Genomic DNA, 27,284 nt, shown 5'->3' with positions numbered 1-27,284 from the left:
TATATATATATATTTTTAAGTATCTTTCCCTCTAGCAATAAGAGATGTTGCCTGTGCTGTGTGTGGATGTCTGCAAAGATGTTTGCTTGAAGCACTTGGAACCTTGCAGCAGGAGGTCATAAAGCACTAGGTATGACGGTTTTTTTTTTTCTTCTTCGAAGGGGTTTTTAAAAGTCCCATTAAAAGTTTTCGTTCCAAGTCCTAAAAGTGGAGGAGGAAAAAGGAAAATTCCCGGAAAGAAATATACTTATTTTCCACTTCAGGCCAGTCTGCAAGTGCAGTATTTGTTGCAGTCTTAAAGTGGCCCAAGGTACTGCAGTCAGCTGTGCTGGACTCAGTGATCTCAGAGGTCTTTTCCAACCTAAATGATTCTGTGAAGAGGGACTAAAAAAGATGAGGAGCAGCAAGTGGAGCAGAAACAATGGAGAAGATGCTCCGGGTAGTGAGGAGCCGTGGAGGAAGGGGATGCACAGGCTGTAGCTGCGGACTGGGATATCTGTCACCCCCTGCTTTTCCTGCCGCGGTGTTTTTGCGGGCGCGTTTCGGGGCTGCGGGGGGGTGGCTCCTGCTGAGCCAGGCTGGCATTGCGCCAGCTGCGCATTCCCTGCCAAACTTCCAGCGCTGCCTGCGAGATGGAATTGACACTGGAGCGTTAAATTGGGAGTGTGTGAACATAAGGGGGAAAAAAAATTAAATTAAGATGTTATTTGTAGTAGCACGGGGAGAGATAAAATTCTATTGATGTTATGGTTGAATAGCATCCAATTTATTGGTGCTAGATGATAAAAGGAGGTGGATTGCTCAGGACTGCATATAGTCACAATATGCAGTATAATAGGGCTGTATAGTATAATAATACTGTTTAAGAGGGTTGTAACTCTAAATTATACTTCCATCATTCTAAAGTCAGAGGAGCCAAGTGCCTCTGACGGCGGTGCGTGTTGTTACAGGACCCGTTGCCACAACATCCTGCTCCCGCGGAGCGCAGCCACAGCTAAGTATTTTCCATATGCATTTGAAAAATGTGTATGACAAGTGTGTATTCCCTTGCTTTCCCCCTGTAGCCAGGGCTCTTCCCCGCAGCCCTGGAGCGGCACCGGCGGCGGGCGGGCCGGGGTTAACGCCGCCGCTGCCGCCGCCGCCCCATTGGCGGGCGCCCCCCCGCCGCTCCCATTGGAGGCGCCCGGCCGCGTCCCCTCGGCCCGGGCAGCTCTGGCGGCTGATTGGCGGGCGGGAGGCGCGCGGCGGGCGGGGCGGGCGCCCATTGGCTGGGGGGCGGGCGCGGGGCGCTGGGCGGCACCATGTTGTGGTGGTGGCGGGGGCCGGCGGCGGCTGGGCCATGGCGGGCGGGCGGCGGGCGCGGTGAGTGCGGCGGGCGCGGGCAGCGGGGCCGGGCCGGGCCGGCGGCGCCCGAGGGACGGGAGCGGGACGGGACGGGATGGGATGGGATGGGACGGGACGCGGGGCCGCTGCGGCCTGGGGCGGGTACAGCAGGGGCGCCCCGGGCCTGGCGGCGGGAGGGAGGGGGCGGAGGGGCGGTTGCGCCCCTCAGAGCGCTGGAGGGGCCCCTGCGGCCGGACCGGCGGCGGGAGAATCACAGGATCAGGGAATTAGGTTGGAAAAGACCTCCGAGATCGTCGAGTCCAAGCGGTGACCCAGCAGCACCCTGTCAGCCGGACCACGGCACCAAGTGCCACGTCCAGGCTTTCCTTGAACACCTCCAGGGACGGTGACTCCGTCGCCTCCCTGGGCAGCCCATTCCAATACATAATCACCCTTTGTCGTGAAAAAATTCCTCCCTATATCCAACCCGAACCTCCACTGGCGCAGCTTGAGGCTCCGTACTCTTGTCCTATCGGTTTTTACCTGAGAGAAGAGCACAGCCTCACCTGGCCACAATCTCCTGTCAGGGAGTTGAGGAGAGCGAGAAGGTCCCCCCGAGTCTCCCTTTCTCCAGGCTGAGCCTCCTCAGCTCTCTCAGCCTCTCCTCACCAGACCTGTGCTCCAGACCCTTCCCCAGCGCTGTTCCCTTCTCTGGACTCGCTCCAGCACCTCCACGTCCGTCCCGACGGGTCCGGCCCCCGGACACCCCCCGGCTTCGCCCGTGGTCGGCGGGAGCTGCACGGACGCAGCTCTGGCAGATGGGAATTTTCATCTGCACTCCTGCGGTTCATTCCTCTTCGGGATGCTCGCTTTGAGCTGGGGACGGAGCCCCGTACAGCTGTGAAGCCTCTCTGGCTATCTCTTAACCCTTGGGAACAGCCGTCTGCGCCCTGGGCTCTCGCCGAGTGCCAGTCGCAGCTTGGCGAAGGTCATTGTCCACTGGTGGCAAAATATGACGTGTGTTCATAGAAGCGCTGACTGTGGTTGTCAGAGCCATGGGTTTAACCCTTTTTAAAGGATATCTGTCTTTGGATCCTTTCTGGATACAGATGTGCATAAGCACTGCGGCTCTTTCGTTGTACCTTCTGTGGCACTACAACATACATAGTGCTCTAGGGGCTGAACAAACAGCGTAAACTGTAGAATGTAGATCCTAGGCTTGCAGTGGATTCATTGTGAGTGGATCCCACCTGGTACTCACTACAGAACAGATATTCTTGTGTCTTGTTTTCCTTTGAAAATAACTCCATGCACCCCTTGTGTCCTTAAGTCTGACCTGCACAGTCAGCACAAGACTTGCCTCCGTTTGTGGTACAAAGTTGTCAGCTTGGTTCTGAGACCAGAATGCCACTGCCTCTCCTCGGGAGTGGGGGAGGCTGATTGGCACCTTCCTACAGCAGAGACAGGCTCCTTGCTGCTAAAAGCCAGATGGGTACATGGACCCTCATTAAATTTTTAGTACCGGTCTTACATAGGAGCTGAATAAACATAAGAATGTCAAGTGGAGAAGGGAAACTGCCGAATTTTCTCACTGCCTTGGCTTCATTTGCAAGTGGAACAAGGCTCCCTAAAGCATTTCCAACTGGCTTTATTGACCTGCAGTGGTCAGGTGGAATGTCAGTAACTGGGATAGGGACAAGGGCGAGTTGTTCCGGCTGTCTTCTGACCAGGTCCCAGCCCCCTCTGTATCAGTGCCCTTGGCTCCTCCTGCCCCTGTCCTGTGCCATTCTCCATTTCAGTGCTCCCAATCCCTCCCTGCCCACATGGCATTCCCAGCTCCATGCCAGTCTCAGCTGTACGCCCGTGGGTTGCCCACATGGCCAAGGCAAGCAGACAACTGTTGAGCCAACACCCCGGCCCTTCCTGCAGCACCCCTGTCTGCCAGCTTCCAATAAACGCGTAAACCCTGTCTTCAAAACATCTACTGTTCTGTCAGATGTGTTTGGAATTAGCTGGTGGGTCCAAGTGAAAAGTGTGATTATATAAACTTTGTTTCCATAGGAAACGGTGCTCAGTGGAAAGTCATTCTGCGAGGAGGATTAATGCAGCCTGGTTTCCTGAGGAGTTGTTTGCCACATCCTACCCCAGCAGCTCCTGCCTGGCTCCTACCAGCCTCAGTGCCTGGTAGCTTCTCCTTCCCCAGGGCTGCACCCAGGTGCTGCCTGTATCCCAATCTGCCCTATCCTTATTTGTGCAGCCAGCTGAGTCAGGTGTTTGTGTTTGCTGTGCCAGCAGCTGGGAAAGATTCAGGATATTTACCCAGTTGTCATTGGCTTCTCAAGGCTTCTGTCCTCTGTCTGGCCTGTGGTTTTTGTAAAGCTCGTACAAAGCTCTCTGACAAATTTAGCAAAAATGCAGGTGACAGATTCTAAAGTTACTAAGGGATATAACGGGCCCAGGTGGGCAGACAGATGGACAAAATCGTTTTGTTTCTTTCCAGAGCTGTGTGAGAATATTTCAGGCAGTTACTGATTGTTGCAGCTGCAGGCAGTGATATTGCAGTGGTTAAAATGCTTGTGGTCTTTCATATTTATCTGTATTGTAGCTCTCAACCGGGGCTGCAGTTGTGTTTGTGGAAAGTTTGAGTGTAGACTGTCACAGATTTTGCCTGTAGATAATGAGGGTTTTAACAGGAAAGGAGATGGAGAAACGGCAGACAAGTAAATATGTGGGAAGCCTTGAGCACTAGATGACTAAACTCGTACACAAGGCAGGCAGCACGCAGAGAGTAGAAGTGACAGAATGAGCCTGAGAAATCCAAGGAAAGGTCTGTGGGGGCCTGCCTGCGGAAACAGGAATAACAAGGCTCACACAGAGAGGGGAGGCATGAGCCACCAAGGAGCTGGCCAGAGAGGGGAGGATGGGAAGGAAGATTGATCTGGTGAGACTGAAGTACGTTTTGGGAAGAGGAAAATGTCCCGACTGTGTACGATGTTTCTTCAAGGCGTTTTCCAGGATTTACTGGAGGACTTCTAAAGGCCTTTTGATAGGTGATCCCAAAAGGTATAGTGTATATAAGAAAAGCCCCATGCATTAAACAGGAGTTAGTGTCTGCTTCCACCATATCCATTTCAGATCAGTGTCTGTTTGAGCTATGATTTTTGTGTACTTGTGCTGCCAAACTAAACCTTTGCCTGCCCCCGGACCTGATTTGTGACTTGGAGCATAATGAAATCCTGGCAAATTGTACACACAAGTATTTTTGAGATAGCATCTAAAAGGCTTTATGATATAAAAATAAGATTGTGATATGAGGCACGTCATTGATTTTGTGATGCCAGTAAAAAATGTCTTATGGGATTTTTCTGCTAAGTTTGTAGGCTGCTTATAGTAGCTGTGATTTTTGTAACAGGCAAATTACATGCTGATTTTTGAACTGGGAGTGGTCTAATGTTGGTATTTAATGCCAGAAGACATGCTTTAGTTCATGTGTTTGGGTGCACAGTGACCCCACCACAATACTGAGGAGATGCTATTGTTTGTATATTGAGTTGGAAGACTCACACTTGCTGAGAATACAGACCTGGTGGTAATAAGAGAAAGAATTGATCGGGAAGTACCCCAAAGAGGCAGTGAAAAACAAGAAGCGTTTCTTATGCAAACCTTGCAGTTGACTACAGCATTGAAAAGCTGGTAGGGCTGTTTATTTCTGGCTGTTTTCTCTTTTTAGCTGCATTTACTTTTGTTATTGTCCAAGACCCTTTTGCCCTTTGTTCCACTGAGTTCTGCTCACAGCTCACCTTATTTTTTCCTTTTTAAAATTTTGGTGGTGTATTATTATTTCACTTTTCTCATCTCTGACCTCATTCCAGGACCAGCTTGACACTTCTGGAGTTCTCATAATCTTCCTTTCCAATCCAGGACTTTGCCAAAGACTTGGCTTTTTCAAGTTACTTTCTTCCAAAACTGCATAAATGTTTTCTTACATCGCCTCAATGCTGTCACCCTTGCCATCTTCAATTTAAAACAGTAAACTCAAGTTCTGGCTGTCCATAGTAAACTTGTTCATAAAAGGATTCAATTCCCTTGGCTTGTAGAGCAGCGACTGTAATGTTGGCACCAAGGAGCAAAGTGCAGGCTGTGCATGGAGCACTGGGAAATTGATGGCATGGCAACCTTGGGGTGCTTTGGCGTTTGTTGGAGGAAAGCAGCCGATGACTCATGTCCTCAGATGTCACTAAGAAGTGAGAGCCAACTCACCAGCAAATAGTTAAATATTTAATTTTATTTATTTTTGTAAATTCTGTTTGCCTCCTTGGAGGGTTACAGCCAAAATTAGTTTCAAAGCCGTCCCAAAAGATAAACTAAGTAAATGACCTTTAATTTAAGTGACTATAGTTGTATTCTCCTCTCCATTCCCAAGAAGAATATCCCTAGAGAAACTCAGCATTCCTGGAAATCAGTCTAGAAAAGTGAGTGCTCATGTTGAGCTCCAGACGTGTGGAACATCCTGCCCTGTGCTTTAGTCAGCCATGGCTGGGCTGCAAGGCTTTCTTTAAATGTATGTGTACACATACACGTATCTCATAGCGAGGAGTAACTGCTCTGAAGTTACCTGTGTTCTTCTGCCTAACTCCTTCCAAATGCTAACAGATTTTAAAAATGAATGGAAGCACATTTTGATAACAGCAGTGCTCAAAATGATTCAGAATTGTTAGTTTTAAAGAGGTGAATTATGCAGTTACAATGAGAGGGTACAGGTGCAGCCGATGTGCTTTGCTTATCTGCTTAAGTTTAAGAATAATATGATTATTATTTAAGGGTCTCTTCCTGGGTGAGCCTGTATCTGCAGGAAAGAGAGCTTTTGGGTCAGGTGCATCTTCCTTGTCTGTGCTTCTCATTCTCATGCTTGCAGTGGGTAATGTGCAGGTGGCAGTGCTGTCTGGAGAAGAACAGGCTGCCAAAACAGAACTAGATGAAGAGTAATAATACATTCTAATTTCCATATAAACATCTGATTTGTTCTCTTTCAGTATGAGCACAAGTGCCTATTTTCCAATAGATTAAAATCAGTATTACACAGTTTACTGTGTAATCAGTGATACTGATTTTACCACGGTCCTAGTTTGAAGCATCCCTGAGGATGCTCTGCGCTTCCTGGGGCCTCTGTCCTGCTGTGAGTGCTAGCAGGGACATGGGAGAGCCGTGTAGCTGGATGTGTCTGCTCAGGACCTCATGTAAATTTGTTGAAGGTGCTGTGGAGTCCTCTGTGGGTTTGCATGTCCTTTTATAGTAATGCTCTTGCGCTGTGCCAGCCTGATTCTGCGCTGATGGCTTGCTCTGAAGATGGCTGTGACCTGTGTGTGCCTCGCCAGGCATGGCCTGGCTGATGGCTTGCTGCTGGTAAATGAGCCTGTGCAGCTTGTTTTTTCCAGTGACATGATTAATAATGGCTGGTTTATACACTTATTGTTAAATCGCATGAGAAGGCTTTTCTGTGTCAGTCCTCCCCCAGCTCAGGGTGCTGGTTCAGGGTTTGCCTGATCAGCGTGGCTGGTGCAGAGAGAAATTCCTGCTGGCTCCCAGCTCTCCTCAGAGGTGTGCCTCATGTCCCCTTTCCATTTGGCTTTTGACTACATTCAGCTAATACTAGGAAGGTGATTTCAGTCCTCATAACTGAATACAGTTGATGGTGCTGGTCCTTACGTGCGAACAGTGCCTTGGCCAAGGCTTATTGAGGGGCCAGATATGTCTTGCAGCCCACTATAAATATAGAAACGGATGTGGCTTTACCTCTTGTAGGTGAGGCTACGGAGAACAGGCAAGGGTTAGTGGTCTGGGATGTTTTTTCTAGTTAATTTGGTTGAGATTGCAGTCACTTTGTATATTTTCTGTGGTTATGGGTTTTACAGTTGAGTGCGGAAGGTACTTAGTTAACCGCAGGGAAGTAAAGATGTCATCCCCCACCCCAGCTCATTTGTTTTTAAGAATGGAAAAAAAGCTGAGTAAATTATAGTGGCGGCAAATGAAAGGCAATAAACAATTAAGTCTGTTCTGTCCTTATGTCTTGTACCTTCAGGAAAGGAGGCTGTGCAGCTGTTCTCACTGTTGTGAGCTGTCTTAAAATCTACCTGGGGGCTTCTCTGGAGGGACAGGTCTTTAGGACACCAGCAATCATGGGGTCTCGTACTAGTGGAAAAGTGTGTGTGAAATTGGAGCAATCACATTAAACTACAGTTCTCTGCAAAAGCCTTGCCCGTGGTGGTTGCAGCTGCTATGATTTCAGCTGTGCAGAGATGCTGTCTTGCAATTTCCCCTTCCGTGCAGATCACAGAAAGGCTGCAGGAAGGCAGCAAACCCAGTGTGTTTTAACAGAAGCGTTCAGGCTTTAAGGATACAAGCTTCCAGGAATGCAGGCTTGTATTCCAAGCATAAACGTGATTTTGAGTTTGGTGGGATCTGCAGGATTGTAAGTTTGTGTTTTGTTTATTTTTAGGGGTACCAGGAGATGCTTCAGTGGTGAGACATCTTTTACAATGCAAGTTAGGCATGAAATTCATCAACTAACATCCCCTTCCTCACCCTGATCTCCAACAGACTTCCTGTAACGCTTGGAAGAAAGGGTCAGGGGAGAAGGGCTGAAGGGCACCATGAAGCTGAAGCAGCGAGTTGTGCTGTTGGCCATCCTCCTCGTCATCTTCATTTTCACCAAGGTTTTCCTCATCGACAACCTGGACACCTCTGCTGCCAACCGGGAGGACCAGCGCGCCTTCCAGCGGATGCTGGCGGGGCTGCGCGTGGCGCTGGACCCGCGCCTGGAGCACACGCTGCAGTCGCCCTGGGAGATCGCGGCGCAGTGGGTGGTGCCCCGCGAGGTGTACCCCGAGGACACCCCCGAGCTGGGGGCTGTCATGCACGCCATGACTACCAAGAAGATCATCAAAGCTGACGTGGGGTACAAAGGGACACAGCTGAAAGCTTTGCTGATACTTGAAGGAGGACAGAAGGTTGTCTTCAAACCCAAGAGGTAAATACTGCTTTCAATGACTGCATTAATAACCGCTTTATTTATATAAACTTTTTTCTCCATGTTGTCCACATTAATGTTTAAGTTACGAATTTTTCTGTGGATGGAAAGGCCATCTTGTTATTTTTGAGACAGACAGGATAGAGGCTTGCTGGTGCTCTAGTAACGTTAGGTTGCTGTGCCAGCTGTCTCAGGTTGTGCAGCCTTGATGCTCGGTACAGCCGGTCTTTAGATTAAAAGAGTAATCACTGTGTTCAGTCCTCAGGGAATGCTGGTTACACCTCATGTTTCTGAGCCGTGCCTTCCTGACTGTGGAAGTGCAGCTTCTGGCAGTTTGGAGACAAGCTTTGCTTCCTTGTCGTGTCAGACTGCCAGGAGAGGGTGCAGTTCAAGAACAGGGAAGGCAGGAAAGTTGGCAGTGGTCTTAAAAGTAAATCTGTGTGTCTGGTGTAGTTGAATGTAGGCTGTAAAAATGGTTTGGGTAGGTCAGAGTGAGAGCCCCTGGGCCTTCTGTCTGCCAACGGTGAGTACTGGAGGAGCAATGTGAGAATGGGAGGGTTGTGATGCTTCCTTGGTATGGCCTCGCTTTACAGTGATCCTCAGAAAAATTTAACATGATCAAAAGTTTCTGAAGAGTCTTGGCTGTAAAGCTTTTTGAACTGTTTGTCTTTGGGGAAAAGGAGAAGGAAGAGGTTAAAAAGTAAGGCAGGAGATTTCACTGCAAATGAGAGGTGTCATCCCAGAAAAACATTTTGGCTTAAGCAGGCATTAAGGTTTCCTGTCCTGTCCATGAGTGAGCACAGAGACCACAAAGATGCTCTGAGGGCTGGAGCACCTCTGCTTGGAAACAGGCTGAGAGAGCTGGGGGTGTTCACCTGGAAAAGAGAAGGCTCCAGAGAGACTTTAGAGCCCCTTCCTGTGCCCAAAGGGACTCAAGAGAGATGGAGAGGGACCTGGGACAAGGGCCTGCAGTGACAGGACCAAGGGGAGTGGCTTCACACTTACAGAGGGTGGGGACAGATGGGATATTGGGAAGGAATTCTTCCCTATGAGGGTGGGGAGGCCCTGGCACAGGTTGTCCAGAGAAGCTGTGGCTGCCCCTGGATCCCTGGAAGTGTTCAAAGGCCAGGCTGGACAGGGCTTGGAACAGCCTGGTCTGGTGGAAGGTGTCCCTGCCCATGGCAGCAGAATTGGAATGAAATGTTCTTCCAACCCAAACGAGTCTGTGATTCTGTGATTAGAGAGTGAGAAAAAGTCTGCCCTGCACTTGAGCTCACAGTCCAGCCAATTCCTGCCCTGTGGGCCCAGGCAGTGTGGGCCTTGCACATGGAACTCCTGGTGGTACGGCAGGCATCTCCTGCGATGAAGGCACCGAGGAGGCGCAGCATTCCCACAGTGCCTTCTGTGTCAGTGAGTGCGGTCAGGGCATTCCACCAAGCGTTAAATTGCAGCCTGTAAAGCCCTGTCTGTGCAGGCAGACACAGGCACTGTGCTCCAGCAAGGACACGTGCAGCTGGGAATGCTTGTAGGAGCACTAGAGAGGATGGCCTTGGCCATCCTGGTTCTGGTCGTGACTGCTGAATAGCCAGGCTTGTGGGCAGAGCCCTGTTCTGGCACTGCAAGGGAGTCTATTTAACCAGCTTTGGACCTGAATGCTCTGTCAAAGTTACTGCTAAAAACAGCTCTGAGCAAACTGGCCGGCTGGGGAAGAAGGAATTCCCTCATTACTTTTGCTCCGGAAAGGACTAGATGCCTACTGTGCATGGAAACAAAGAGTTTGGTTGGGATTTACTAATAAATTTTAGCTCTGCAGCTTTCAAGATGTGACCATGCTTCCAGAAGCCTGCTCTAAGTACATACCAAAGACCTGCCTTCAAGGACATGTTCTGAGGATTAGCTGTCTCACTGCAAAATTACTTGAAATTCAGCCTAATTTACTAACAAATAGTAGTTGCTATCATCACATCTGATGGTATATGTGATATAAGATGGTGTTTTGGTGAAAGTTCCCATTTGGCAGGAATCCTGCACTAGTGAATTCTCTTTTGAGCTGCCTTGCAGAGAAGCTGAAGCATGTGCTCAGGCTGGGGAAGTGGACTGTCATCTTGCCCCACATCCTCCCTGAGCAAGGCTAAAACATCAAAGTAGAGCTCTGTGCCTTTTCTTACACTGTTGCTACTGCTTGAACACAAATTCTGCTGAAATAATCCAGTCTACACAATTTGATACATAGATGGAAATGAGAAAATAGGTAACCTAATTTGGCCTTATTTGATTTGAAAACGTGTTGCATTTCACCCATTTGCTCGGTGTTGATTGTGGTATTTCACACTCAGCTGCAGCATGGTGCTAAAGCAGTAGCTACACTGATCCGAATGTCGGGAAACGGAGAAATCAGTGTTTGCCTTGACTAAGTAACATCTATTAAAAGATAAAAAAGGGAGCAAAAAGCCTTCCACTTCACCAAAATACACCACTGTTGTTGCAATGAGTGCCTAATTTCTATTTTTTGCTGTTCATTATGTCTTTTCTCTGCCAGAATAAAGGCTCTGTTTATACCCAGTATTGTCCTCAGGTTCACGCTTGCTGATTTTCTATCTACTAAAGATTGCATTTGCCATCTCTTCCACAACATAAGATTGTGTTTTCATGTTAATGTACAATCCTTTCTAACCCTAAAATCGTCTGTGGGATTGCTGCTTCCCAGTATAAATAGACCCCTGTTCCATAGCAGGGTCTGTGCTCTTTGTTCTAAGATGTGACTCGGCATATGGTAGGATTAAAATTTATTAGTTGGAATGTGAACTGTTTCCCAAGCTCTGGAGAGCACTGTACATCACTGACCTTTCCTCCTTATTTACCACTTCAACAGTCTGGACACTTTAATCTCATTGATGTTTTTCCCCTGTCCCACAGGCAATCACTTGGAAAGTGACCCAGAGACTTTTTAACGTAGCACTGTTATTAAATTGTTACTCTGAACAGCAGAATTGACGGGAATCCTGCACAGACTCACTTCATTTGACTTATTTCAATTACAGATATGCCAGGGATTATATAGTGGAAGGAGAACCCTATGCTGGCTACGACAGACACAACGCAGAGGTGGCAGCCTTTCACTTGGATAGGTATGGAATTATTGCTTTAGTTGGTTTTACTGTCTTTGGAAAATACCAGAAAAAAAAATGGAGTTCTTTGAAGAATACACCTCAGATGTGAGCTACCTCTAGCCTGCCAATATACCACATTGAAGCCAAAATAAGAATTAGCTTATTCTGTGAAACTTCATTTCTAAGATCTGTTCAAGAGTGTAACATTTTAGATATTTGTGAAAAGTTTCAAAAGGAGAATGAGCCCTAAAACCACTCCAGTTAATATTATAGGGGAGAAAGAGCTTAGCCAGATGCCATGGAAGAGTCTGAAACATTAAATGCGTGTGCTAAGTTCATGTCCAGTTCACTAAAAAGTCAAGACTAATGTCTAGACTAACAGTTCAGTCTAAATTAAATATGAATCAGTGCATCCTAGAGGAAAACCAGCTATTCATATACTAATTGTGCTTGGGGTACCCAGGTGGTTTTGTGGACCTGTGCTGGAGGTGCAATTACAGGAAAAACCAAAAGTTACAGGATGTACAAAGAATGGGACAGAAAACACCAGACACTGAATGTCAATAGTTATGAAATGCTGCTAGGGCTGCAATTTCACACAGAGTAAATGAGCACAGTTTCTGTTGCCTCTTTATAGGAAGATCTGGAGGTGAAGAGAAAATCTTGGGAAAAGGAATAAGGAGGGACAAATAAAACAAAGGACAGAATGGTTGAATTTAAACTGAGGTTTCTCAGTACGTAAATAAGAGCCTTATCACTGTGACTAAACTCATAGATGGTGACAGAGATGTCTGTTAGTCCTGATTCACCTGTGGAACTCATTGCACAGGCAGTGGAAATCAGTAGTTCTAGGAAGGGCTGATGATAACTAGCTGAGTAACACCCATTGCTGCTACAGCCAGCTTGTGCTGGTGGGCCAAAATCAGGGCATATTGAGACCAAAAAAAGATAATGTAGCCAGATGTCAGTCCATTTGTGCTTTCAGGAAGCATACAGGCTTCAGTTTCCCTGTAAAAGAAGTCATTGAACATTCAATCAAAGCCTCTTTCCAGTGTCCAAATCCCACTTAACTCTTCTTTGTTGTCCTTTTGGTCATGATTTTGTGCTTTTTTCTCTGGCCTTTCTCTGGGGCTCTGCACGTCTTTATTCTTCAGGACTACCTTGCAGAACCTGCCTGGCACAGAACTTTGATCTGTACCTTTGTGTTGAATGGTGACAGTTCCGTATTTTGTCCTAGGATGTCATTGTTTCAAGAAGGATCCTGGATCGTTTGGTGTGTTTACCACTGATGGCGAGGCTGTGCCTTCCAGGATCATGGCCTCTCAGCTGTGGCTCTGAAAATACAGGGGCAGGTTTTCCACATCTAAGCTCTGTGCTTCTTTTCTTGGAACACCTGCTTTTGCTCAGGCTGTGCGTAGCTCAGGATTGGCTGTGAATTTCATCCTTATGGACATGACTTGTTCAGACAGACGTCTTGTGCTGCCCTTTCTTAGAGTTATTTTGTACTTGCAACGGGGATTTACTCATTGAATATCTAAAACAAACCCTTTTCAGTTATCGGAGTGACTCTCCCAATACCTCTGCAGAATGTCAGTTGTCCCTTTTCCAGAAGAGCCTTTTCAGGCTTTTTTTCTGACATGCAAAGCCTATCAAAAGGGTGTCAAAAGTGCATTAGGAGAGTTGGGGCTGACACTCTTTTGATCTTTGTACTTCTTTAAGCACTTCTAAAATTCCACTACAAATACCCGAGTCATTTGTGGTCAAAGAGCAAAGGCTGTGGCAGGCATGGGAGTGGAACCTGGATCTTCTAACTGCAAGTTTTATGGTTGTTCTTCCCACCTCTGTTTTTTCCAGGCACTTCTCAGGCATTCACTTTTGTTCTACCTTTTCTATTCCCTTCTCCTTCCTCATGCCAAACAAAACAAGTCTTGGATTGGTTGCTTTCAAGTGTAATTGAACTGGGCTTAAGCATAACATTTTAATAGATAGTGGTTCCCACAAATCATAAATGATCTTTCCAGGTGACCAGCCCACGGGCCATCTGGTTTTACTGCTTCAGCCTGCTTCAGACACATGATGGATATTTCTGGTGTGAGGTCTGAGTTCTGAGAGTTGGAGCATGGTGCATCCTCTGTTGCTCTGCTGCAAATGCTTTAATAAAGGAGTGTCACTGATGGCCCATAAAGCAAGTTTAACATCCAGGCACATACGAAAAATGAGTTTCCTTACTTTGCCTTGGAGAAGAAAGGAGGTTTCTGCAGGGCTTCAACTTTACTCTTTGGTCTCTGTCATCTCTGACAGAGATTGGGTTTTTTTTTTGTTTTCATTTTGAACTGCTGCCTATGTTGCAAATTCTCAGGTCGTGTTTTTTCACCCCCCATCAGAATCCTGGGTTTCCACCGAGCCCCGCTGGTGGTTGGCAGGTTTGTGAATCTGCGCACAGAGATCAAACCAGTGGCCACGGAGCAGCTCCTGGGCACCTTCATGACTGTGGGTAAGTGGATTCTGTGGACTGTGCTGCCCAGGAAAGGAAAAATGCTTAGTGGGAAAAAAGAGCCGTGGGAACCTGACACAGCTACAGAACAGTTAACCATGATGCAGGAAGCTCGCTCTGTGCCAGGACAGATCTTGGATAACCCCGTTTGGCAGGGGAGGAGGACTTGGTTTTCTTCAAGTAGTTTTCCCTCTGTAACTGCTCTGTGTTCCCTCATGCTGCTGTTTCAGATGGGATTTTTATTTTTTGAGTTAAGAATTTTCTCTTTGCTGTCAGGGATGGTTAGAAAAGTCTGTGATTAGACCTGAAAAGAAAAAAATTAAAATTGTATTTAATATGAAGAGAGTGGTGATTTGGGATAATTTATAGAGCTGACACACTGTTTGGTATTAGATGTTGTTTGTGCTGCATCAGAGCCTGCAGAGCATTTACAACCAAACACAGCAGAACTTCCCTGTGTTGTTTACAGTAATAATGCTGTGAAGGGCACATAATAGAAGCTATTAATGTGAACTCCTACCAGCTGGTCATTAAGCACCAAGAAATTACTTATGCTGTAGACTTAACTCCTTCAGGCTTTCATAAACCATCCAATTACTACTCTTCTGTTTGTTTCATTTTCTAATCAGAAGGCTCCAGAGATGATTGTTCCTTACAGCTGGTACCGTTCCTGTTAGCAGCACTGCTGGCAGTCTCCCCTGCTGCCCGACACTGCCACTTACAAGGTGGAACTTTCAGATGAAAGTTTCAGCTCAGCCTCACCAGGCTCCCCTGGCATTCACAGGGGGTGCTTGCCTCAGGCAGGCTTTACATTTTCCAATTTCAGCCAAGATAACTAAGCTGTTTTCTAGCTCCAGTGCTGACTTGAGAAGTACAGCTCCAGAAATTTTCATTGCTCCTCCTTAGATTCCTTGGAACTGCTGTTCTGCAAAGCAGGAACTAAAGAAATGGGTGGATCTGTGGAGGAGGTTAGGGTCTTTTGTCAGGCCAAACTTGACCAAGTTCATAAAGCTTTGAAGAAGAGAGAATTTGTGCGTATTCAGTGTGGGTTTGCTGGAGTTGCAGCTAGAATCTCAGAGAATTCTGTCTCTTGCTAGACCTGCTGCAGGCCCTGGATGGGAAGAGAGATCTTGCAGGCGTTCCAAATAAGAGATCTGGTCTGCAAGCTCTGTGTTGGTAATGATCTCTGACATCCTCAGGTTGTCTGATGGGATACTGGGAGCACAGGGGCTTCATGGAGGGCTCCAGAGGAGTGCTGGCTGAGAGGCAGGGATGTGTAAGGATGGAGAGGGAAAAACACGGCTTTTGGAGAGCTGGGCCTGGTCTGGGGAGGATATTGGATGTAGAACCAAAGGGAGGCAGGACAGAGAGTAATCACAACCAAGTGAGACATAGTTGAGTATTTTGGAAGAACATCTGTGAGCACAGAACTGGATTTAGCTTGGCGAGGATCAAGCGAAGGCGGGTTAAGAAGGGGAAAATAGAAAAGGGTAAACGAACAGTATTACTGCGGGCTGCTCCAGATTACTCGATGATACAGCATGCATCGGCGTTAGTGGACTGAAGGCTGCAGGGTTTTGTTGCTCCTCTCCTGTCAGAAGGCACTGATGAAGCTTTGACAGATCTGCATTCCTAGATCATGTGAGAATGATACTTGTTTCTGTCTCCTCTGCTAAGTCAGCTCAAGCAGCTGAGATGTGTGCCAGGTCCCAGGGCACCAAATCCCTTTGGGTTCTGCTGTGTCTCTTTTCACTTAACCTCTTCTTGCACGCTTTTTCAAATAAGTGGGAGATCTGACACATGAAGTATGAAATGTGAAAAACAAGCAGTGTTAGCATTGCAAAGTCAAGGTCCTAGGGACTAAGAAAGGATCACAAAACTTGTTGGTTGTGCAGTGTTGTATTAATTCTCAGAGTGATAAAGTCATTAGAAAATATAATTGCTCTCTCCTTTTTGTATTAGTTGTTAATTGCTCTGAATGAATGGATGTCTGTGTAATCTCCTTTGAGCCTCTCCCTCTCAGAGACGGGAAGCATGAAGACAAGTGCAGTGAAATCCCGTTGTGGGGAAGACTGCTGCAACAACACGCTCCTGAATTTCAGTTGGATTCCTTGGATTAAGTTCTGCTGTTTTGATACCTCTTTGTTTTTTCTTTTTAAGGCAATAACACTTGCTTCTATGGGAAGTGCTACTATTGTCGGGAAACAGAGCCAGCCTGTGCAGATGGGGACGTCATGGAGGGCTCAGTGACCCTGTGGCTGCCGGACGTTTGGCCCCTGCAGAAGCACCGGCACCCCTGGGGCAGGACGTACCGGGAGGGCAAACTCGCCAGGTACGAGAGCAGGGCACGGTTGTTCTTCAGAGATGATCATTTGCACTGACTCTTGCAAATACAGTGGTTAGTTAAAGAGCACTAAGGGCTTTCATAACCTACAGTTGTGCCGACAGCTTTCTTAGTGCAACAGTAGAAGGCAAGAAGTCCAGAATAAAATTTAAATTTAAATGAGGAAGAAAAAAAATCTTTGTTGTTTTCCTCAATATTAAGCACCGTCCTTTTCCTGCCTCTTGGCTGGAACAGAACTCCACATTGCAGTCACTCCAAGCTCTGAAAATCTTGTCTGTGGGCAAACGAAGACTCTTTTCTTGTGCCACTGGACCTCCTGTCGATGCTGTGCCCCTCTGTGGCCCCTGAAATGTGGTACCACTGTGCCAGACCTAATTTCATGGTCCTTGTAGTTTGTTTCCAGAGTTGTGGAACTGGTTTAACTTAAGCTAGTCCTGGGAAGTCCTTTACTTTGAATGCCATCAGTAGTTGGTGACCATGCTCAGGGTGTAAAGAATGCTAAATCCCACATTTGTCCTTCTTTAAGCAGCATTCTACAATAGGTGGAACACATCTGAGTTCCTGAGTTGGGGATGTTTTTGCCATGACCAGAACAAATGGGTTTGAGCTTAGTAAATTTTTCCAAATCTGTCTTGAACTTGAAAGTGATTAGAAGAGTCTTTTAGTCCTTGATCTAAAGTATCCATTGATTTCCAGTGATGTGATTGTTCTCAGAAAGAATCTCATCCAAAGGCGCTCTTGAATTGTTTGAGTATAAAATGCACAGATTGAATTTTGAGCAGCAGATGTTTTCTCTTTCCCAGCAGGTCAAAATCAGCTGTGTTCAGTACATGGTACATTGCAGTAATGAACGGGATGAATTTCATGGAGGTGTTCCTCCTATTGAGAGGCTGCTTTTCATCATGCCCTGCCTACTTACACAGGGGTTTACCTTGATTCCTGTGCTGATTTGATATTTGGTGTATTTAAACTCATGCTTGCCTCCTTTAGATGAGGTTACAAGGTTCTGGTGGTTTTCACCTTGTCATGCTGCACATTTCACTTTGAGAGATCAGAATTAAACATTCTTGGTGTCATGCCCTCCTTTTTCTGTGCCTGGTAATTGTGGAAAAATAACTGTAAGAATTTTTTCCTGCTCTAGCTGCTGTTCTGAGTTGGCCTTTGGAACATAATTCACACAGGCACATTAGTGTACATAATTTTTAATGGAGGTGTAATAGATAAAATCCCTGACCTTCCAAGGCCTGTGGTAATACAATATAAATGATCAGAAATGAGTGTTGGATAAAAGCTTCTCTTGAAAGACTGCATGGAAAATGAGGAGAGAGAGCATAGTATATCTGAAAAATTGGGGCAAGGAGATTGAGTACCACTCTGAAGGAAAGTGAGAGGAAAAGAAACACTTGAGGGGGAGAGTGGGATGCAGCATAAGAAATTTATCCAGCACAAGGAGAAGAGGTTCTGAGACTGTTGCTGTGTGGATTTGTGCTACAAGCTGAATGTGAGCTGGGCCTTGGTGCAAAGATCCCTCTTCCTAGGGGGATTTAGGCACAGCGTTTGAGGAACGTGTGTGACCTGTTATCAAAAACATTGAGAAGATAAATTTTTAACCTCTCTGATTTGGATACCTGGAGGAAAGATGGGATATTGGGACCTCTGGCTCCAGACCACTAGAAGATGAAGTGGGATATGTGGCAGTTACAGTAATTAAATTCTGACCTTCGTACTTCCATGATTATCTGCAGTTTTGAGCATGTCAGCAAGTCTCTCCAGCGTGCGTTTCCTCCATCTCTGTTTCCAAATCACAGATGGTTTAGGGCATTTCCAATTTAATTGCTGTTTTGTGAAGAATTTAGTCCTTACGTGGAAGATGTCCTTGTTATTTAGGTTGACAGATGGAAAGGATATACACCAGAGATTTGGCTGTTTTGGTCGTGGTGTTGAATAGCTTTGAAAGCTGTAAAGAAGAAAATGGGAAAGTTTAAAATCCTAGCTTTGGAGAATTGAGACATGACATCCGTGTTACAAGGTTACGTGTAGAAGGAGAAGGAGGTAAGAGGGAAGCTTGAAATCTTGTCAGTGGAGAAGGTGGTGAGATACTCTGCAGAGGAAGTGGGGAGGAAAGAGACAGCTGGGAGTAAAGGAGAATGAACACAGAGAAGCCCTTCTCCTGAGGACAGAGGGGCTCACTAGTAACCACAATGAGGATATTTGCCCTGGAAAGGAAAAAGAGGATGGCTGGAAAGCCAGATGGAAACAGACACAGTAGTGAAGTTGTTCCTTGGGAAGCTGAGGGAGGCAAGGCATGGCAGTAGTCTTCCCATAAGGCAGCCCAGCCATTGTGGAGTTGTGAGGAAGCAAACTCTGACTTTGTTTTCCATAGGAGGATGATCTTTGTGTGTCTTTGAACTGAAGCTACAGGTTGCTCCATACGCTGAGATGTTAATGCAGGATGTTCGTGGTTCCTCTTTCCATGAAACACTGTTGGCAAGCCCTTCCTTCTTTACCTAGCCTGGGCTGCTCCCCTTTTCTCGGCGCACTCGAAGGTGACTGAAGGGCAGCTGTCACTGCTGTTGCTGTGCAGTGGTGGTTCCCTGAAGGGCTGCTGTTCCTCTGTGGCTGCAGGTGGGAGTATGACGAGAGCTACTGCGACGCCGTGAAGAAAACGTCCCCGTACGACTCGGGCCCGCGCCTGCTCGACATCATCGACACGGCCATCTTCGACTACTTGATCGGCAACGCCGACCGGCACCACTACGAGAGCTTCCAGGACGATGAGGGAGCCAGTATGCTCATCCTGCTGGACAATGCCAAAAGGTGAGCCTGGGGAGGGCCCTTTTGGCCTGGCAGTGGCAAGCACAAGGGCACACACTTACCTGCTCTGTCTCGCTCTCTTTTCTCTCTCTCACGAATGTATTCTTTAATGTCTTTTGTAATGTCTTTTCCTTTTTAGCAGACATTGCTCACCAAATCTTAGGGTCTTTCAAAAGCTGTGGTGCTGACAGGACAAGGGGGAATGGATTCAAGGTGAAAGAAAGTGGGTTTAGATCAGGTATTAGGAAGCATTTCTTCCATGTGTGGGTGCTGAGACCCTGGCACAGGGTGCCCAGAGAAGCTGTGGCTGCCCCATCCCTGGAAGTGTCCAAGGCTGCCAGGTTGGATGGGGCTTGGAGCACCCTGGTCTAGTGGAAGGTGTCCCTGCCCATGGCAGGGCAGTGGAACAAGATGAGCTTAAACCCAACTCCTCCAAACCAAACCACTCTAGGACTCCATGATTCCACTCTGTGCTCTAGATACTCTTCTGTCTTGGCAAAGTCTTACTCAATCTACAGAAACTCCCCAATTAACACAGTATTTCCCAAAGCAGCTTCCAAAGGTTTGCTCAAGTCTCTCCTATCCCCTGGAAAGCCCTTTCCTTTTAGGCTTTTAATTAGTGGAAGATTGAAAATTTGCGCTTTTTTTATTAATCACCAGTCAGTATTAGTGAGTGCTGTAATAAAAGCAGATCTTTTCAAAATGTGTTTCTGAATAATTTGGCATTCCCTGCCTTCTGAATATGCCTACTCTGGCTTTGAAAGGTTAAAAGTATAAAATGGAGGTAGAAGTGGTACCAAAAGCGAAATATGGTGATGTTCTAAATGTGGACATTAACTCTTACCTGGAAAAAATGTTTCCTAAATGTGTTCAGAATGTGAGTTCTTCTGTCTTTGCTATAGTTTCTTTGTATGTTGTGCGCTATAGTTTAGGTTAAAAATTGTATTGAAGACACAGCCTTGTTTAAATCATAAGAATTTGATTAATTTTTCTTAAAAACATAAAGATCATCTACTTGTCTTTCTCATTATTTCGTCCAGCAATTCAGGATTATTTCTTTATCTGGTGAGCACTCCCATGTGCAGTGGCAGTGATTTTCCCCTTCTGTGAAGGACCAGCAGTTCCTGTGGCAGCTGTGCTCTGCCTTTGCACACCACTTGTACCAAGTGTACCCAGCACCTGAGACCTTGGAGATCCTTGGAAGGCTTGGGGTTACCTTCCTTTTCCCATTTATCTGTCATGTAGTGGATTCCATCCGTCCTTCCTTGCTGTCATCAGCCTGTTCAGTAATACTCCAGTATGACAGCAGGATGCATTCCACCTCGGGACTGCTTCATCACTGCTGCTTTAGGTGAATTTGGCAAAAATGCTCATTCTGTTCCTCACTGGCAGTGTGCTAGGAGGAAGGAAGGTAATGGATCAGTCACTGAAAGTGAATACAGGGTTTGAAGGTCAAGTCCCTTTGTTATGATATGCTCCTATAACATTATGAAAATATTTTTGGTGAGGCTTTGCAGGCTCACAGTAAATTGTTTCCTTGAAAATGTGATTTATTTAATCACTTAATAAAATTTAAAATTTCTTTCAGCTCCTTTGAAATAATGGGTAAGGGACAGTTTTTCATAGAACCATGGTAGATCGCGATTTGGAAGGGACCCATAAGGATCATCAACCCCAACTCCTTGTTTCTTACAGGACTACCTAAAACTAAACCATATACATAAGAGCAGGTGCTCCTTGGTGCCATGACCACTTCCCTGGGAGCTTATTCCAGTTTTAAAGCTACTAATAACAGAATTATTTGGGCAGCATAATGCCAGGCCCCTACAGCAACTTATCTTTGTTGGGGGGAAAGTTCTTTGTTGAAAACTGTATTATGAGGAAGGTGAAACTATGAAAAATAAATCCAGCATGTGTTTAGATAAAGCGTGAAATACTGTGGAAACCTTCTGGCTTCCTCAGGAAGTGTAGGCATTAAATGTTTAAGTTGATCACCTTGTTAGTGAACTGTTGCTCTAATGGTTGGTGCTGTTTGGTTCCTTCCCTGCTCAGCTGTGTCAGAAAAAGCTCCCATCCTCCATGCCCAGAATACCAGTTATTCCTTACCCCTGCATCAGTCCTAAACTCCTCTGAAATGCCTTTCTAAGGTGCCTTGGTCTGATAAAGAACTGGGTATGCTGGTCCTGCTTCTGTCTACCTGCTTAGCTGATGCTGTGGAGAGTTATATCTGTGATTGGTCATGGCTTGTTTATATTTTAATTTAAATGATTTGATCTCTTGGAGCATGAAATTGCCTAGTATTGATTTCTTTGAATTCTTTGCGAAGCTCTTTATGTCGAGAACAACCATAGGAGTTCAGCTGGTTCACTTGGTTTTAATTTTGCTTTTCAGCTTTGGAAACCCTGCCCTGGATGAAAGAAGCATCTTGGCTCCTCTCTATCAGTGCTGCATGTAAGTGAAACACAGGGGTGCTGTTCACTTTGCCTCTGTAACTGCTGTCCTTTGGTTCGCAATATCATTAACTTGGGAGCCTTCTGGCAACCTGAAAATGTTTGCTGGGGTCCACAGTGCTGTACTTTTTTGAGATATTGTCTGCTTGATGGATTGTCAGTGCCCAAGAAGCTGAGGAATCCATTTTCATGAAGGCAGTACATGAGGCTTAGCTGCAGAAAGTGGGCTCGCCTCCGGGTCACTGGTTCAGATCTGTCCATAGTCAGTGACAGGCACTTTGCATCTGCAGCTGTCCCCATCCAGCTCTTGACAAATCAAAGTCCACATCCCAGCTTGAGTTCTCCCTGACAGAAGTGAAGGATCCAATGTGTCTGGCATTTAATAGTTTCAGAGATGGTTTCTGAAGAAAACTGCAGCCCTGCTCAGGGGGCTTCTCTCAAGTGAAGTTTGTAGTTTCTTTGCAGAGAAGAAGAAAATAACGATTGCAGGGGCGAATAAAATAACAATTAGACTGAAGAGTTGTGCCACCCCCCCCAGGCTGGGATGTTCTTCTGGCTGTCTGAGGGGTGGGAGAGGGGACCACTGCTGCTCACTTCTGCTTTGGCCTGTAAGCTGTGGTTTTATTTTCAGAGGCTGTGACTTTTTGATTTCTGTTCTGTGTCCACTCTCTTACCAGGCCATTGCTACTTCTCATTAGGAAATAGGTGCTCCAAGGGCTGGAGCACTCCTCCTCTGGGAACAGCCTGAGAGAGCTGGAGGTGTTCAACCTGGAGAAAAGAAGGCCCTGGGGAGAGCTCAGAGCCCCTTCCAGTGCCTGAAGTGGCTCAAAGAGAGCTGGAGAGGGACTTGGGACAAGGGCCTGCAGTGACAATACAGGGGGAATGGCTTCCCACGGATAGAGGGCAGGATTGGATGGGATATTGGGAAGGAATTGTTCCCTGTGAGGGTGGGCAGGCCCTGGCACAGGGTGCCCAGAGAAGCTGTGGCTGCCCCTGGATCCCTGGAAGTGTCCAAGGCCAGGCTGGACGGGGCTTGGAACAACCTGGGATAGTGGAAGGTGTCCCTGCCCATGGCAGGGGGGTGGAATGAGATGTTCTTTAAGGTCCCTTCCAGTCCAAGCCATTCTGGGATTCTATGAAAATTTCCAGAAAGAAAAATACTGATGTATCCATTTCAACATTAACTCCTTGAAGCCTTCCAAATGGAGCTTGTCCTTGAAGCTTGTCCTTGAAAGGTTCTATCTTCCAAAATCCGTGGGACCTTTGAAAACTGGGAACTTTGCAGAAAGCCTAAGCTCTCATCCTGCTTGCACTAAGCACAGCTCCCTGCATGCTGCAGTACACCTGGCCTATGTTCTGCAAGATCCTTTTGAAAGTCATATGGAGAAGAGTTAAAGAATGTTCAAATTCTTTAGTTTTCCTACATTAATTTAAAATATATATTTAGTTTTCTGCTTTACTGGGATTTTTTGGGAGTCTTTGTCATCTAGATTCTCCCAAATGCAACCAGAGGAGAAGTTTCTCTCTGTAAGAGACTTTCCAACTTCGTGCTTTTCAGATATCCCTTCTTTCTGGCACCGATCAAATGCCACATAAGAATTCATATGCATAATTGTTTTAACTGTAAGTTTGTTACAACACTTGCTTATTTTGCTGGTTTTATTAGAGGCCATCAAACCCAAGAGTTTAGACCAGGGGTGCTAAAGATTTGGCCCTGAAAGATTTGAGGGAGAATCCCAAGAGACTTCACAGAACATGAGAGTTGAGATGGGCTGACACAAATAAGTTCAGTGGCCAGTGAAGAGGAAAGGTCACTGCTGTGTTCTCTTTCATGGAAGTTTGGTCAGCCTTTTGTCCTCTGTGATTCATTATTGGTCAGTGATGCTCTTCCTGAGGTGACCTGAGTTTTCTTTGAATTTGTTGATTTTCCTTCCTTTTCTTTCCTTTCCAAACTGTGTCTGGGAGGCCTCAGGACTGAAGACCTTCTGTGCTCGCAGCTGGAAGTGTTCCTGTGTAACAGGAGTTACGTCACACCGGATTGATTCTTCATCACCTTTGGTTTTCAAGTTTCATTAGATCCTGTCTGTGATGCAGTTTCACCTGGACCCTGCCATCCCAAACTCTGCAATGAGTCTCCATTCTTGATGTGCCAGGCTCCCTCAGGAGGCTGGCTCTGGTATTCCCAGTGGGATGCAGCAGGACCGTGGGATGGTGACGTGTGTTTGTTTCTTTTGCAGCATCCGGGTTTCTACCTGGAACAGGCTGAATTACCTGAAGAACGGAGTCCTGAAGTCTGCCTTAAAAACTGCCATGTCGCATGACCCCATCTCACCCGTGCTCTCCGACCCTCACCTGGACGCCCTGGACCAGCGGCTCCTCAGCATCCTGGCTACAGTGAAGCAGTGCACAGACCAGTTTGGGCCAGATGCTGTGCTGGTGGAAGACAGGATGACTCTGTCTCACTTGTAATTGTAGCGGAACACGAGATGAAACTCCTTTTTTTAAAAACAAACAAACAAAAAAGCGATAGAAAAACAGCACAATCAGTTCAGAAGGGCTGTGGCCAAGATGGACTGACATGAACAGGAAAGCTCCCGAGCCAGAGGAAGGGAGGTGACACTGGCTTTTTCCTCGGGCTGGCACAGTGAGAGGTGGGAAGGGCCTCGGATGGCTGAGCCCGCAGTGGATGGTGGCCGCTGTGGCGTGTCCGTTGCCGGCAGTGGGCATCGCGCTGGATACAAGCGGCTGCCGGTGCTGGTGCGGCCGTGCGCGGCACACACGCTCCTCTGGGGACTGAATCCGGAGGGGACACACAGATGAACAGGACAGTCCTCTCCCCTTCTCTTCCCCCTGCACTCTGGCGAGTTTGTCTGATTCAGGGTTGTACACAATCAGCTCTGAGCTGGTTGGGCATTTTATTGCTTCTCTAGAGAACGAGCAAGGGGCGAATAAAATAACCATTAGACTGAAGAGTTGTGCCACCACCCCCCGGGCTGGGATGTTCTTCTGGTTGTCTGAGGGGTGGGAGAGGGGACCTCTGCTGCTCACTTGGCTTTTCCTTGATAAAAGGCCAGGAAAGGGGGTTGCCTCGTGTGTGATAATGCTTCAGTGTTTTTGCTGAAGTCCTATCAAAGATTTATCCACAGGGTTGGAGATTTAGGAGAGGACAGGGTGGTTATACAGCACTTGATAATTAAGGGGTTATAGTAAGTTTCCATGTGTCTTGTCACTTGTTTCTTAAGGAATCTGGCAAGGTCTGAGTAGAGAAAATACCCTTGCAGTCCTGTGTCCATTATAACCAAATTTTCATTGTCTTGTAGCTGAGGAGGACAGGCTGTGTCCTTGGAAGCAGTTCTGTGTAGCGAGGTCAGGCTGCCTTACTGTGAGCCTTAAGTGCTGTGGAGCCTCTGGGCACGTGGGACTGGGGGAAGAGGTGTTTGCTGGACTTCCCCAGTTACCAGCAGTAACCTGACGTGTGCAGACAACCCTGAGCTGTGGTCTGTCTTCTTCATCTCACCTGAGCTTCCTGCTGCTCCCCGTGCCCACAGCTCAGCACTGCTGCTCTTGGAACACCGGTGTTTGGGTCCCACGTTCACCTGGTCTGGCTGTGGCTGAGCTCAGAAGTTGTGCCCACTTCCAGGAGGTTTTCTGCCTTCCCCAGCTGCTTCCTGCAACCACCACAGCGGTGTTCTGCCTGGGATGGTCATCCTGGGCTCCTCACTAATGCTTTTGCCATGGATAGAGAAGAGTTGGCTTTTCAGGGCAGGCTTGCAGCGCTCATCTTGTGCTAGTCCTGTTGTCCTTCAGCACTGCAGCCTGTGCTGCCAATGAGCTTGTGTCATAAAACTGATCACCTTGGGGCAGGTCTCAGTTTGTGTCTCCAGAAGAGAAGCAGCTTCATGACTATTTCCAAATTGAACAGCTTTGCATCAGCGTTCAGCCGGCATGGTCCCTAATGTAAGGAAAGAGCTCCCTTCCCAAAGTGATTACAGGTTACTGGACTTCAGAGCAAGAGCACCAAAATGTCAGTTTGAGCCTTTTGCCTTGGTTTTCCTGTCAGGATTTCTCTAACTGCAGTGTGGCAGGCAGGTAAAGCTGTTTTTGCACCTTGGCCACACCTGATCCAGGAGGTGTCAGGGAGAGAGTTTATCTGAAAAATGCAGGTATTGGTTTATTTTGGTGAAGTCTTTTTCTCATTGCATGAGCAGAGTATCTTGAAAGTAGAATGTGGCTGTTTACCTGAGACTGAATTTTATGTTACTCTTGCTCTCTTCTGGACTTGGCCACGTCACAGATGCGCCCCAGAGCAATGAGGTGATGGGATCTGGAGTTACTTGCTGGAGTTCCTAGTCAGGATGGTGACACACAGGCAGCTTTGAGGACACTGTGGAGCTCGTGCTTCTATCACTTGATAACAGAACATGCTTTAGAAGCTGTGGGTGGTGCCTGTGGGGCAGGAGCAAGTGCTGGTTTAAACTGTTTCCCAGGAAATTTCAGATGATTTACCCAAAGGGGAGATGGTGAAGCACATGGTGGTGGCTTGTAGCATTTCTAAAAGCATACTCTTCTCTGAGCTTAATCATGAGCTCTCAATATTTTGGGAGGGATCTACCAAAATTTAATTTTTGATTTCTGTATGATTGCTCTTGGTATTTACAGTTGATTTAATAATGAGTTCAAAAAAAGGTCCTTCAGTCTTTGAAACTAAATTAGTGTTGAGGACTTACGTGTTGCTCTAAGTTAAAGCTTTTGCTGTCAGATGGGACCTGGGGATAAGTTTTTCCCCAGTATAAAGGTCAAAGATATAAAGCAGGGTATTGGTTTATTTTGGTTTACTTGTGGTCAAAGGGCATGAAGTCCAGCATTATCAGTTCAAGGAAGCAAGAAATGGTCATTTTTTGGAGTTGGTTTTTTATTTGTGATATTGATGCTTCTGGTTGCTGTAAACATTACTGGAGGTTGGTGTTCTGCAGCAGGAAAGCAAAATAAATTCCTCTCTTAAACCAAAATAAGGAAGATCTGGTTTTGGCCTTGTGACAATTTCTGCCCTTTTGGCAGTGATGGTTGTTTTGCTTGAATACAGAACCGCGAGAGATTTTAAATTGTAACCATTGCAAAGGAAATGAGGAGCAGCATTCACGTGCCAACAGGGTCTGCTTGAACCTCTGAAAAATAACACTGTTTGCAAGGCAGATGCTCTGTCGAGGAGGCTTTTGTGACACCTTCTGATCCTTGTTCACTGTGCACGTGTCACCCGCTGGCCCCAGATGTTACACACTGGTGGTGTCGAGGTCATCAGTGAGATCAGAGCGCTGGAAGCACAGAAGTCAAGAACTAGTTAAAGAGAGCCTCATCAGCCATCTGCTATTTACCTCCTCCTGCCTGAGTCAGCCATCGGGGGGAGGAGACACTCGAATCAGCTCCCCTTCCAGCAGCTGATGAACTGGAGTGTGTCTTGCCAAACAAACTTCAACTCAGAAGTACTAATTTATTAAGAAGGTAATTTATTTACAGCAGCAGCTGGAGCAAGATGCTGGGAACAGACTCCCCCTCTAGGATCTGCCAGAGGAGGCCCCTGGGAGCTGCTGCACAAATGGAGTTGCTAATAAGCAAACAGAATGCAATCATGACTTTCTACTCCTATCCCCCGGGGTCAGATCCCACATAAAGCAACATTGTGTGAATAAAGATTTTAATAAAGCAGCATTGATGGATTGCTTAA

General features: G+C 46.7%; 1 protein-coding gene across 1 annotated transcript; it reads left to right on the top strand.

Moving 5' to 3' along the window:
• The first annotated feature begins 1,297 nt into the window (after window positions 1–1,297).
• FAM20B (FAM20B glycosaminoglycan xylosylkinase) lies at window positions 1,298–27,284 on the top strand. The gene is made up of 8 exons (XM_048313003.1): window positions 1,298–1,362; window positions 7,820–8,350; window positions 11,392–11,478; window positions 13,845–13,954; window positions 16,115–16,286; window positions 18,924–19,115; window positions 21,504–21,563; window positions 23,800–27,284. Exons 2-8 carry the CDS (start codon window positions 7,974–7,976, stop codon window positions 24,029–24,031), a joined length of 1,230 nt encoding a protein of 409 aa, XP_048168960.1. The 5' UTR covers window positions 1,298–1,362; window positions 7,820–7,973; the 3' UTR covers window positions 24,032–27,284.

Source organism: Corvus hawaiiensis, chromosome 9 (genome assembly GCF_020740725.1).
Source record: "Corvus hawaiiensis isolate bCorHaw1 chromosome 9, bCorHaw1.pri.cur, whole genome shotgun sequence".
Classification (NCBI taxonomy): domain Eukaryota; kingdom Metazoa; phylum Chordata; class Aves; order Passeriformes; family Corvidae; genus Corvus; species Corvus hawaiiensis.
This window is presented reverse-complemented; position numbering and strand designations above follow the sequence as displayed.

What these genes read in the sequence shown, in the direction of transcription:
- FAM20B (XM_048313003.1), top strand. Translation starts at nt 7,974, where the DNA reads ATGAAGCTGAAGCAGCGAGTTGTGCTGTTGGCCATCCTCCTCGTCATC. An exon ending in GGGCACCTTCATGACTGTGG is followed by an intron (nt 13,955 to 16,114) that starts GTAAGTGGATTC and finishes TTTCTTTTTAAG; the next exon opens with GCAATAACACTTGCTTCTAT. An exon ending in CTGCTGGACAATGCCAAAAG is followed by an intron (nt 19,116 to 21,503) that starts GTGAGCCTGGGG and finishes TTTGCTTTTCAG; the next exon opens with CTTTGGAAACCCTGCCCTGG.